Source organism: Podarcis muralis, chromosome 1, assembly GCF_964188315.1.
Source record: "Podarcis muralis chromosome 1, rPodMur119.hap1.1, whole genome shotgun sequence".
Taxonomy (NCBI): domain Eukaryota; kingdom Metazoa; phylum Chordata; class Lepidosauria; order Squamata; family Lacertidae; genus Podarcis; species Podarcis muralis.
This window is the reverse complement of record NC_135655.1, coordinates 49,810,254-49,822,869: the sequence shown is the minus strand read 5'-3', so window position 1 is coordinate 49,822,869 and position 12,616 is coordinate 49,810,254. Positions and strand designations below refer to the sequence as shown.

The window sequence follows — 12,616 nt, the reverse complement described above, 5'->3', positions numbered from 1 at the left end:
CCACTTGCACTGCTCAAGAAGCAAGATGCTTTTCAGCAGAAATGGCTCTGTGGGATTACATACTCACTTTTCAACAGTGATTGAGCATTTGCTTCTTTGAATACATGGGCGGGGGGAGTGTAGCTAATGAAGCACAGAAAGCGGTGATCAGAAGTCATTGTGTATAAACCTGATTTCCTTGAATTTCTAACCATTTGGGCTATCTCATCAAATGTGTCTACCCAAACCTGTGTTTGCCAGGGTGACATGACTGCATGAATGGGGACTTTTCTTGAGGAGAATCAGTGGGCAGAAGTGGCGTGTGTGAACCTTCTGGCACCTATTGATTCCCCCTGTAAATGCCTCCCTCCACTAGCTGTTCCCCCCAGTTGGTCTGGCTTCTGGTCTTGGAATCAATATGGGGAAAATTGGTTAACAACAGTAAGGCAGGAATTTTCAGGAGATAATACAGGGGCAGTGGAAGGATTTAACATCTCAATCTTACATGTTGGTTCTCCCTTGCAAATCTCCCTAGCACCCTGTTCAAGCACAATAATGCAAGAGCGTAGCCAGGGTTTTTGTTAGGAGGGGCAGGCTTTTGTTATGGGGCAGAACCTCAAATTTGTATTGGTTGGTATTGATTTAGGTGGGCAGCTGCCCCCCTGCCCTCCCCTTGGCTACACCCATGTTATAACAACAGAGTTTGGAATCCTATAGTTGCCTCATAACTTGCCATTTGAACCTTGGAATAAAGCAAGTCAATTCTTTATAAATTTTCAAGTGTATTCTAATTCACCATTTATTCTAATTCACACTTCTCTGTGTATTTAAGCTGTTTGGGGGATTGTGTCAACTGAATTGTACATACCTTTCATGCCTTTATTCCATCATGGAAACAAGATAACTTACACAGGGTTCCCAATGGTTTGCCAACGAAGTAGCAGAATCATGTACAGTATCCTTAAACCATGCTCTGGGGCTATAATTTTGTCCACTGTTGCAATCTGTAGTCCCAGATGCAGCAGTAGATTCCCAAAGCACCCCGAAACTGTAAACCCAAATAGACTCTAGCATGATAGGTATTGCTGTATTTTGCCCAAATAACAAGCCCTTTGTTGTGGCATTGTCCGGATTTGGAAACTTATTGCCCGAAGACTGACAACCTATTTTTTGCAGCCATGCACTGGGTAAACACTGAGATTGTAGATTCTGGTAAAACAGAAAAGGATAGAGATAGATGTAATCATCCCTTGTAAGCTTTTTATTTATTTTTATAAATGATTGATTCTAAGGACTTTGTCAGTTACGCAATATGCAACATAATAAACATGTTGTTATTCAGTTAGTTGGGGAACATCTTTCCCTCCAGAAGCATTTCTGTTTCAGGGATGTTGCATCTTTTCCTATGACTTAGTACTATACTTTTTTAAATGAGAAATTGCTAGATTTTTAAGTGCATTTTTAAAGAAACAAAGCAGGCTATCTTCCTTTAATAAAGCAGTCTCCTACTTATCTCTCCCATCATATCCCTGTAAACAGACTATCCTCCCATTCTTTGGGGATGGCATATCATAATATTGACATTTTATGTATGCTAGTGTAAGTATATTGCTAATAGAAAAACACCTGGGATTTTGCCATTGTTTGGAGAGATCTTAGTATAGAGATATTCTGATTTCCCTCCTGTACTTTCCCAGATAGGCCATATATTACCCCTCGTCCTGAATGAAACAGTGTGATTGCACTTTCCAAGATGCGCATGGATGTTTGAGAAGCTACTTTGGGTGTTGAATGGACTACTACAATAAGATAGCTTATTTATTTTCACACACTTTCTGTTTCTGAGTCAGAGAAGTGAAAACCTGCTGCTTCATTTTTTCCTCAACCTCCCTTTGTTTTAGCACTTAGTGTAATCTGCAGTCTGTAAATCTTGAGCATCATCACGTGTGGAAACATAGAAGAAAAACCCTTGGTTTGGGTGGGAAGCATGGCACCTCTTGCCTGCCCTCTGTGCCGGAGGAGGATGCATGGAGAGGCAGACATTTAATGGGATGGGGCAAGACCACAAATGACAGACCAAATCTGGAAGCCGTCTGTGTCCCTCCTTTTGTTTCATTTCAAAGTGTGTTGGTTTTTATTTTTGCTGTAACCCAGTTGAGTGCCTGAAGGGGGTAGCATTGTTGGATATGTCAAGAGTTACTAACTCTTTTGTTTCTCTTCCATGCTTTCTCCTCCTGCAAGGAGCGGAAGGTACTCCATCTTCTGCTGTCTTAGCTTCTTAGCCTTTTCAGTTGTTTCTTGATTTCTAGCACTGTGGCAATTTTTTGATTTTGATTTTCCAATTTCTCTTTCTTTTGATTTAAGTAGTCAACTATAGTTGAACTGGTAGTATATGCTACAACATTCCAAGTTATAACTGCTGTGGTGTGCTTTTGGTTCTTGTTTTATTTTGACATTGCATTCTTTATTCTGATCATGTGTCTTCCTCCTCTTTTCTTTCAGGTTTTCATAGAGCTGAATCACATTAAAAAGTGCAATACAGTGCGAGGAGTCTTTGTCCTGGAAGAATTTGGTAATTACATTATTTTGATATTAGGTTTGTACTCACATGGCAGTAACTCAAATTTCTGATCCTCTCCATGAGGCAGAACTGTATCGTTTTGATAGATTTTTCTTTTTGGGGGGGTGGCAGGGAAAGGTCAAAGGAAGCAGCATAAATTGTGTCTAAACAGGTTATTAGAACTGGAGAAGACATGAGTGAACTTGAGGCATTGTTAAGCTTAGATAACAAGATTTTAGAGCTGGAGTCACCAACCTTTTGGGTCTGTGGGCATATTTAGGAATTTGAGCAACTCTTATGGGCACCACCACAAAGCAGCTACTATGGGGATCTGCCTGGTCAAAAAGAACAAGTTACTTGCCCAAGAGTCTGAGTATAATACATCACCATGGCATATGCGAAAGCCTTTTTAGTGTCCCCAGGATGAACTATAACCCCCAGATTCCCAGATTCCTTTCTTTTTTAAAGTACATTTCTAACAATTTTAGAACCTGAGATATAAGGCAAAACTTATAGGCACTATTCTTCCCATTTTGGGGGAGACATTGGCTGCTTCATCCTTTCAGTGCTTTATTTTGCCTCCCCCAATGGAAAAAATCCTGTGGACACCCATGTCTGTGACAGATGCACTTGGACAGAGAGACAGGGAGAAATGCAGGTATGAAGTGTGTTATGTATGAGTGAGTGAGTGAGCGAGAGAGAGAGAGAGAGAGAGAGAGAGAGAGAGAGAGAGAGTTGCATGTGCACCTGCGGTTTGTATGTGTGTGGTGAGTGTATGTGGAATGAGTGAGGTGTGACTGCCTTGTATATTTTTCCTGTTACTGAGGAATGCTCCCTGTTGCTATCAGGAAGAAATGTGTGGGTGTGGGTGGGTGTCAGAGAGAGAGAGAGAGAGAGAGAGAGAGAGAGAGAGACACCAGCAGGACATAGCTGACTTTTCTGAGGTTGTCCAGTGCAGATGGGGATGGCGACCAGCAATTAGTGTACTTTTTTTTGTTTTTTGTTTAACTAGGCTGTCTTTCTATAGTAGTTAGGCTGTTACTAGATGTAGTATTGATGCATTGCATTGGTTTCGATGAAATGGGCTCTGGATCATGAATTTTAGGCCACAATAATTTGCTACTTCAATGTGTTAGAGGATTCTTGTTGTATGTTCTGCAACAGACTACAATGTCTACACTTCTTTTATTTGCATTTGATCTGAGGTGAAATGAGGCTAACAACTTTACTTCTTTTTTGCTGCTTAAGAAAACTTCATTGAATGGAGTAAATTCAGCATAGTGATTTGTTTTGTTTTGACAAGGAACTTATTCTGATGGGAAAAGAAGCGCTGGGAAAGGGATAGCTAGGTAAAGAACTCCTGCTACATGAAGTGAGTGTAGAATTTAACTCAGGGCAATTTAAACTTCCATATTTATGGATGTTCCAAATTTATTCCAATTTATGAAGGTCCATATATCAATAATCATTTTTCTTTTCAAATTCATTGAAATGTGGGGGCATGTAATGTAAAAGCGAATTCCATCTTCTGTAGATGGTTCTCCAAGACATCTTTTGAGAGTATGTACACTGGTACAAATCAGCAGGTCAGTTACGCCAAAGCTCTATAGCAGTTTGTAAGCGGTCCATGCCATCTGCACTGCACCATAGGTCATTGCATGGGATTCACATAAATGCTCAACTGATACTCAGACTGACTGATCAGAGCAATTGCTGGTCAATATTCCAGTTCACTTCGCTTTGGGAGACCCTTTCTGCTGTGAAAGTACTGTTTGGGTGCTTCCATAGAGTGGCCTTATACCACAGAATAGGTCCTTCAGATCTGATTTGGTTGGTTGTCCATTTGACACATTAGCCACACATTTCCATTTGCAGTCATCAATGTTCATTCTATTCTGCCACTTGCCATCCACCATGGGCAGGGCTTGACAGAATGTATCTGAGCTGAGTTTTGTGCCACTCCTCCCACCCTCCCCAATCTCCTTTTTCTAGTCTGAATATACATGTATACAGGTATTTCTGAACCGATGTGTGTATCTTTAAAAAAATAAATAAATCCCAGGAGAACACATTACCAGTCTTATCCAGCCATTTATCTGGTTTCACAATGAGTAAAATGGAGGAGTGTGCTTTTTTGCTGTAGTGAGGGCCATATTCATTTTCATTTGTTCACTTGATTTTTAATTTTTAGCACTGAGGTCTTGTGCAAGAGTGAGATTTACCATAAGACTTGGGCAAGAATGATAAAGAGGTCTTCTGCAAGACCTCCATATTAAACATTTTTTAAAACCCTGGTGTATGTACTCCAATTAGTCTCAAAGGCAATCTCCCTACATGGTGTGAAGGTACTGAGAGACTAGATTCTCCAAAACAGGCAAGCCTTCAGCATGAATTGATCAATATTCCAGTGGTACCGGGGACCACTGCTAGTGAAATGACTAGAGATGTGACAGAGACTATCTACTAAAATGCCATCACATAATAAACCACCCACCAAAAGCTAATGAGCTTTCAGACCAGAAGTTACTGAAGATGTATTTGGAGGTTAATTTTATGTATATTTTCTAGGTTAAGGGGAAATCTGTATTAAATATTAAAAAATGGGCTGACGGTTTGATGACAATGCCATGAGGACACTCTAAAAAACTTGTGTTAGTGATCAGCACCAGTTCCACAATAAACTTCCCATCTAGAAACTCCCCTGGAAAGAAATAAGTTGTTGCAGTCTTGGCCTGTCCAAAGAAAGGTTCATCCCTTCTTCCTTTTGATATGGCCCTGATCTGGATCAGGCACCCCTGTGCTTACCAAGTTAGAACAGGGTGGGAAGCCTCTGGTCCATGCAAACTGCTTTGTGCACACTATGTCCACCTGCAAACTGCTTTGTGCACACTATGTCCACCCGGCCTACACCTGATGTCAATTGCAGGGCAGGTAGGGGTGGGACTTGGCTGATTTCAAAGCACCCAATCGCCTGATATCATTTGTGACATCAGGTGATCGGCAGATGGGCAGCTTTGCCCACCTGTCAAATTTGGCCTGCGAGGAAGAACCTGATAAGTGCGGCCAAGGGTGAGAGACTATTAAGTGTGAAACAAATATATTATGTTTATTTTAAAGGTACTAAAACTGGGTTATAACATTCTGAATTTGGAAACATAATAATTGAAAGTTACAGTAAGTCGCGAAATAAGGTAACAAATTGCTGACACTGTTATCGCATAGAACGCAAGGCCTGGAAGATGTGAGGAGGTCCAACTGACAGTGATAAATTATGGAAAGATGATTTGACACATATCTATCCTTTTTTATTTTCTTATATCTTTATAATTTGTTTCTTGTTTTTTACTCTTGTATTTTTGAACTTGTGAACCTATGGAAAGAAACGCAATAAAAAATATTTATAAAAAAAAAAAAGAGACTATTAAGAGTTATGGTCCAGCAAAGAGCCACTTTGTCTCCATCTTTGTTTCAGTCAGTTTGTGTCTGACAGACCTTGAAACCGAAATGTCAATGACTATAGACAATAGGCCCAAGCCTTGTATATAATAGATAATTATCTCATGTTTTGATAATTTCAAAAGAAGACATTATCAGCTGCATATTAAAGTGGTAGTGCATGGAATCCACAATTGCTAAAGCAGATTTTCCTGCTTTTTCCTAATAGGAAGAATTGTAGTTTTTAATCGCCATCCAAAATAACTAGCTAACCAATGAGTAATAAGGTTGTTCTGTAGGTCTTACTGATTATACTTCACATTGCTTGATCTTCATTTTGTCAGCTTGGTTGTTTTTATGTTTCTCATGTTATCCAAGACCACTTTACAAAGGACAATGTGGAAGTTGGAGATGAGATCTTAGGGCGTATAGCTGGAAGGAAGTGTTCCTGGAAAGAATTGCTTAGAGAAAGTGGGAAGCACCAGGCCTTGGCTCTGAGATTTGAGTTACTGCTATGTATTTGTGCTTAACTTTTTGGTGACCCCTTCACTGTTGCTGCTATGAAAACCTTCATTCTCCAGCAGGTAAAGTGTTGCCCCTCGTCCCAATCCTTTGTTAGTACTTTGTACCTGTATTCTTATTCACAGGGCAAGAGGAAGCAGGATGGCACTTGTGTACTTACTTCTTTCATCCTTCTAACTATAAAAGCTTCAGAAATCAGATGCCCCCTTTTTAGCTTGTTTTTGGTTTGTTTGTTTGTTAATACTATGCAGTAGTAATGTTTTATCCCCCTTCCCCCACCAAACTTTTTTTGGTCTTTGGTTCTCTTCCAGTTTCCTTTCTAAAAACCTATTTTCATTTTTGGAGTTGGGGAACAGGGGGATTTAGTGAGCATGATGGTCCCCTTCCTAAAACCAGTTCTCAAGGGTCAGGAACTTTGCAACTCCTCTTCTGTTTGGTCCAGACTTCTTGACTTCAGTTTCTTCTGTCCAATATACTTGCCTTTCAAATGATCATACTAACTCCAAGCTCAGAAATGTGTTAATCGTTTTTTATTCCTTTTGTGATGATATAGCAGGTTTTAGTTGTTTAAATCATTTTTATGGGGATACAGAGTTGGTACCAGAATTATTTGATACTAAAGTAGGTTAGAGTGAGACCTTGCTCTTCATCTAGTTCCTGGTGGCATGGAATAGTGTCTTTTGGGCATGTACATATGTTAAATATGTGGGATTTTCCTAAGAACTTTCCAGAAATGTTGATGCCGCAGTGCCCTGTGTTCTAGCTGCTGGCACATAGTTTTGTATTAGAGTTATGACTCATTGTAATATTGGTTAGTTTTTTATCGTTTTGTATTGACCTTCTCCTGGATAGCATTTGCTCTCGTGTATGAAAGGCTTTGTTTGAGTTATATTGTTTCACCACATAAGCATTTATACTGAATTCATTTGTTCATAGATTGACTATTCATTTATTCTGTCTTAGTAGGTGATATCAGGGTGTATATGATAAGATACTTACTCTATCTTTCCCTATGATAAATGGATGGATTCCTTTTGGGGGGTGGGGAGAGTGGTTCTTTTCTTCAGTTGTTTTATGTTAACCTAGAAAATCTGAGATGTTTTGCAAAGAAAAGATTCAAAATCATTCCATAATCATTTGACTTTAGAATATACAGGCGTCCTCCCCCCCCCCCACTTATGTTTGGGTTACATTTTGGGGGGCCCGTTCGCAGAAGCAAAAATCACATAAATGGGGAATACTCTCTAAAAAGCCTCTGAATGCCCATTTTTACATGCTTTCCAGCTCTCTCTGCATATAACTCTCTCTGAAACTAGAGTTGAAGCTCTGGGGCCACTTGGAGGCTAGAGGATGCACAGAAAATCGGTGGTGACTTGCTCCCATGTATGTCAGTTGCTAGGCGGGGAGGCTGAGCAGCCAAAGCAAAGCCCTGCTGTGCCTCTGGTCTCTTTGGGGCTTCCTCTGCCCTCACTGAAATCCTCTTCAGACTCTGGGAAGTGTCTCCTCATGAGTTACGAGGACTTTCTAGTGCAATCCTGCCATTTCCTAGTTTGAGTCTATTTATTTCCCAGTGCTGCTCGCATATGTGGTCAATCACGCGTAAGTTGGAGGGACGCCTGTAGTTGTTTGATTACGTTATTCAGATCAGAAATTGTACTAATGCACAAGCTTTTGATGTGGTCAATTTGAATGCGATAAAAGAAGAGCAGTATTTCCTTCGTTGTTACTTCTGCTTCCTTATTGCAGAGGGAATAGAAGTTGGACTTCCTGGCATTTAATTTTTAATATCCATAAGTAAATTTCTGCTAGTTTATATAAGAGTGGAATATGTATCTGCTGTTGCTGATGTACAGGTGAAATCTGAAACTAAGCCTGTCACATTGACAAATGATTGAACAGAAGTATTTAGGCTCTTAAGATGGTGCCTGCCAAATCTTCCTTTGGAACGTTATCTAAAGCAAGAACTAATGGCACCAGCACAGGTATAGGTCAGTGTTTAACGGTAGAAAGAAAAAAGAATGAGTAAAGTTTAGCATTAGTAAAAAACGATTGTTTAGTTGAGATTCCTACATTGCAGGGGGTTGGACTAGATGACCCTTGGGTCCCTTCCAGCTCTACAATTCTGTGATTCTGAGTGCTTTTTTCCCCTGCAGCTCATTGCACATTTCCTTTCCTCTTGCCTTTGGGAACATTGTACTATACCCCTCAATTTTTCTTGTCGTTTTTTGAACTCTTTGTTTTGTCTCTTGCCCGTCCGGTTTTAGTTCCTGAAACTAAAGAAGTGGTGAGCCACAAGTACAAGACGCCAATGGTGAGTCATCTGCTATGTCTTCTGGTTATTTCTCAAAGGTTTTCTTATCATGTCCACCTTGTGGCATTTCAGCATTCAGACTGCTCTCCATCTTGCTAATTTCCCCAGACAACTTCACTTCAATGGAAGCTTCTGGGGAAGTATGGTTATGATCAGTTTCAAAATGAAGAGAATAAAAATAAGGACTGAAGGAATGTATAAGCCTACAGGTTTTTGTGTGTATTCTGATGATGGGTTTGAGCTTATTTTTGTGTTGAACTTCAGAAAGCAAACTAGGGCTTCAGAAAGCAAACTAGACTAGCAAAATTTGATGGTTTGCATTTTATCTGATTACTTCAACTATAAAGTATAAAATAATTGATTTTTTAAAGACCTCAGTCAGCCTCTAGAAAATGGGACAACTACTAATTAATGTTTACTTTTCCATCCCATTTTCCAGAAACTAGGAGGACTTGTGGTTTGAGCTAATAAAACATGGGAATCTTTAATTCTATAATTAACTTAAAAGTCTTGTATTTAAGATGCTACACGTTCTGGCTTACGATCACTGAGAACATAACTATATTAATGATTACCACTTGAGATCTTTTGAATTAATCTGAAAACAATTTTTTAATAATTGTCAGGTGTATATTGAAGCAGATATATTAAGAGTTTTAAAACTGTTTGATCTGACCCTCCAACAACAACAAAAAATTATTATATCCAAATGAGGTCAACTTTCCCCCGAGAAAACTAAAACAAAAAGCTGTGAGATTGTATTAAGCATGAGAGCAAGTGCATATCTACAAAATTACACCTTCATTGAAAACTTCACCTTTTTTTTAGTAAAACAATATAGTTGCAAATAAATCATTGGGATCAATAACATCATACATTGTATAGAATATAAACCCACAAGAATGGTGTGTGGGATCTAATAGACAGTTACAGAAGACTGGCAGAAAAGTCCCCCTCCCCTTTTGGGGTACATTTGATGCTACCAGTTAACAGAGGATTAAAAAAATATTTAGACACTGTATAAGTATGTTTGTGTAGATGACAAAGTCTAGTGGTTAACAATATGTTTGGGCTATGACCTAGAATAAGAAATAGACCTTCCACATACCATTTTCACTCTGTGTATAATATTGAACCTGTAGGTGGAATTTTGGTATCATTTCCTTTAAACATTACCTCAAAAGATCTCCTGATGCTTTGCTGCAAACTCAAACGAGTTTTTTTTTATTATTGCATAAAAGTCTTTTGCAGCCAGCCAGAGTCTGGATGGCACATAAAATGGTTGCACACTTGTGTAACTTCTACTTTCACTTTGTGAAGTCCTCTACTCAGGATGAAGACAGATTTAATATTGAAACATGATGTTTGTCAGGCACCTCAATTGCAGTGCAAACCCAGCTTCCTCCTAGTTTTGCAGTGCCCCTTACAATATTTTTACTGAGTTTACAGTTAATAGGTATTTATGATACAAGTGACCACAAAAGGCATGAGAAATTCAGGAGCGCATCATACCTACTCAACTGTGATCTTACAGATGTGTACATGAAAGATGGAAAAACAAAAGCAATTTTTACCACAAACAAACAAACAAACAAACAAACAAACAAACAAACAACAATAATAATAATTACGCACTAGTTTTGCAGCTGAAATGATATATGTGCATATCAGTGAATGGAATGCCAACCTTGCCCCTCCATAATGCTTCAAGCAAGCTGCTCCCTCCCTGCTTTTATCTTTTGTAAAGCACTGCATGGTTGTTCATTTAAGCACTGATTCATCTCTTGATTTTGCTTTGCCTCCATAGTAACAGTAGGGCAGTCTGACTTCTGAGAATGCACCTCCTTTTGGCAGCAGACAAGGTCTGACATCCAATTCTGTCAACTAGGAGGTGGAGCTTCTGTTATTTCCAGACCAACCTTATCTCAGTGGCATAAGGCAGGATCCCTCAGGAACGCTCGTAAAGGGCTTCCAAATTAGACGTCCTTCCTATCATAGAATTTAATAAGCTCCATGCATAAACCGTTTACGCAGAGCCAGTCTTTATAGATTTCAACCTTGAAGAGCAAAGGTATGTTTTAAATCAGGGCAGTCCAACTTTTCATATCAACTGGGCCACAAGAATACTTTGACACAGAACTCTCAGGCTGCACACTTCCTTATTGGATGGGGCGAGGGGAGCAAGGCTATAATATCATGCCCTCCCCCCCCCCCCCCCCGGCACAGCCCTCACACTGCCTCCCCAAAACTGGGAAAGCACAAACTAGGATTTGGGAATGAGGAAGGAGGACTCTAGGACTCTATCAGAGCCCTCACGCCTCCTTCCCAAAGCCCAGCCTCACCCGGCTCTGGGAACACAGCACCAGGGCTGGGTGGGGGTGCTAAAAGATGCATTGAGGGCCACATATGGCCCTTGGGCCACTCACTTGAGTGCTCCATTTTAAATGCAAGTAAGGGCACTGCAGATAGGTTCCACAGGTGGAAAAAATTACACCTGTTATTGCCTTAATTTATTTGAGGCTGAAACAGTGGGCATTCTTTAGCCTTATATGTGTGGATGAGATAGATGAATCACCAATTTCAAGGCATCTATTGGAGCTTTCTATAATTGTTCTCGAAGTAAAGGAACTCTAAGGTATACAATAAATACAGTCCGGAGACCTTTAATTACTCAAACCTTCACTGTTGTCTTTCCTAATGTCTTCTAGGCTCATGAGATCTGCTACTCGGTATTGTGTCTCTTCTCTTATGTGGCTGCAGTTCGTGGGAAAGAAGCAGAAAGCAAAAGCAAGCCACCTCGCCCAGTCTCCAGCTGATCAACACCACCACTGGAAATTCATTGGCCTGTAATACTCCCTTTTCTATGGCTGTTATTGGAGCTCACATAACCATCTCTTATGAAAACTTGTTTGTTTATCTATGGCCCTGCAAGTCCCCTTTACAAAAGTCAGACTTAACTATTCATTTGTGTGCTGAAGCTGTTCTTCTCCAGCACTTCTTGGCATCCTTTCTAGAACTGAGTGTGGTCTGCTCTGGCCATGCTCTTGGAATTAGCTGTCCCAGACGATTTGCTCACATGAGGTTCGGCTCTCTTTATTTTACAGTGATACCATTGTTTGACTTTTTATTTATTTATAGAATCAAGCCTCTGTTTTCATAATTTCTGTTATGTATGCGATGAAAGCAACTCAGTGTTGCCTGGCTCACTCGTTGCTGCTGCTGCTGCTGCTAATGTGCTTTACTGTACATTATTTTGTTCCTTGCTCTCCAGACTTAACTTTGTCAGCATGGAATTCCTTTCACGCGGCCCTTTTTTGTCTGCAAGCTGCTCCAACCCATTCCACAGAAAGGCATGGTTGTTAGAGAGTGGAAGCAAAACTACACACATGTCTGGTCATTGTGTCTTCAGAGGAATCAGGCACAGGAAGTGTGCATGTACTGTACATATTCTTTTAAACAGGAGACTAACATTTTGCTGACATTCCAGTTCAGTTCCGTAGTACATGCTTATAGTGATAGACTTCTTCATGGTAAACGTCTAGAATTAAGTGAAGAAAGGCAAATCTCCACCACCACCACCAAAATCAACACAGTGCTATTGGTTAAATCATTACATACTCACATAAAGCTTCAGTATTTAGAGCACCCTATAATTCCGTTGTATATTGTTGGAAACACATCAAATCATAAAATGGTTGTGAGGATGCAAATGTTTGTCCATAGCACTGTATATCCTCATTCCAGGTCTCCTTTTAGCCATTGCTTCTGTCAAATTGTACATGTATATTAAAGAATTTTGCAAACACCGT

General features: G+C 39.9%; 1 protein-coding gene across 37 annotated transcripts in view; it reads left to right on the top strand.

The window, feature by feature from the left end:
* MADD (MAP kinase activating death domain) overlaps nucleotides 1-12,229 on the top strand; it is an 82,563-nt gene extending 70,334 nt beyond the window's left edge. For 36 of the 37 annotated variants that reach the window (XM_077928272.1, XM_077928297.1, XM_077928365.1 and 33 more), the window contains 3 exons: nucleotides 2,482-2,551; nucleotides 8,761-8,807; nucleotides 11,516-12,229. In XM_077928272.1, the coding sequence (XP_077784398.1) occupies nucleotides 2,482-2,551; nucleotides 8,761-8,807; nucleotides 11,516-11,623 (225 nt within the window). In that variant the 3' untranslated portion in view covers nucleotides 11,624-12,229. The remainder of the gene's footprint in view (nucleotides 1-2,481; nucleotides 2,552-8,760; nucleotides 8,808-11,515) is intronic. The other variant, XM_077928389.1, reaches the window with a different exon arrangement.
* The last annotated feature ends 387 nt before the right edge of the window (nucleotides 12,230-12,616 follow it).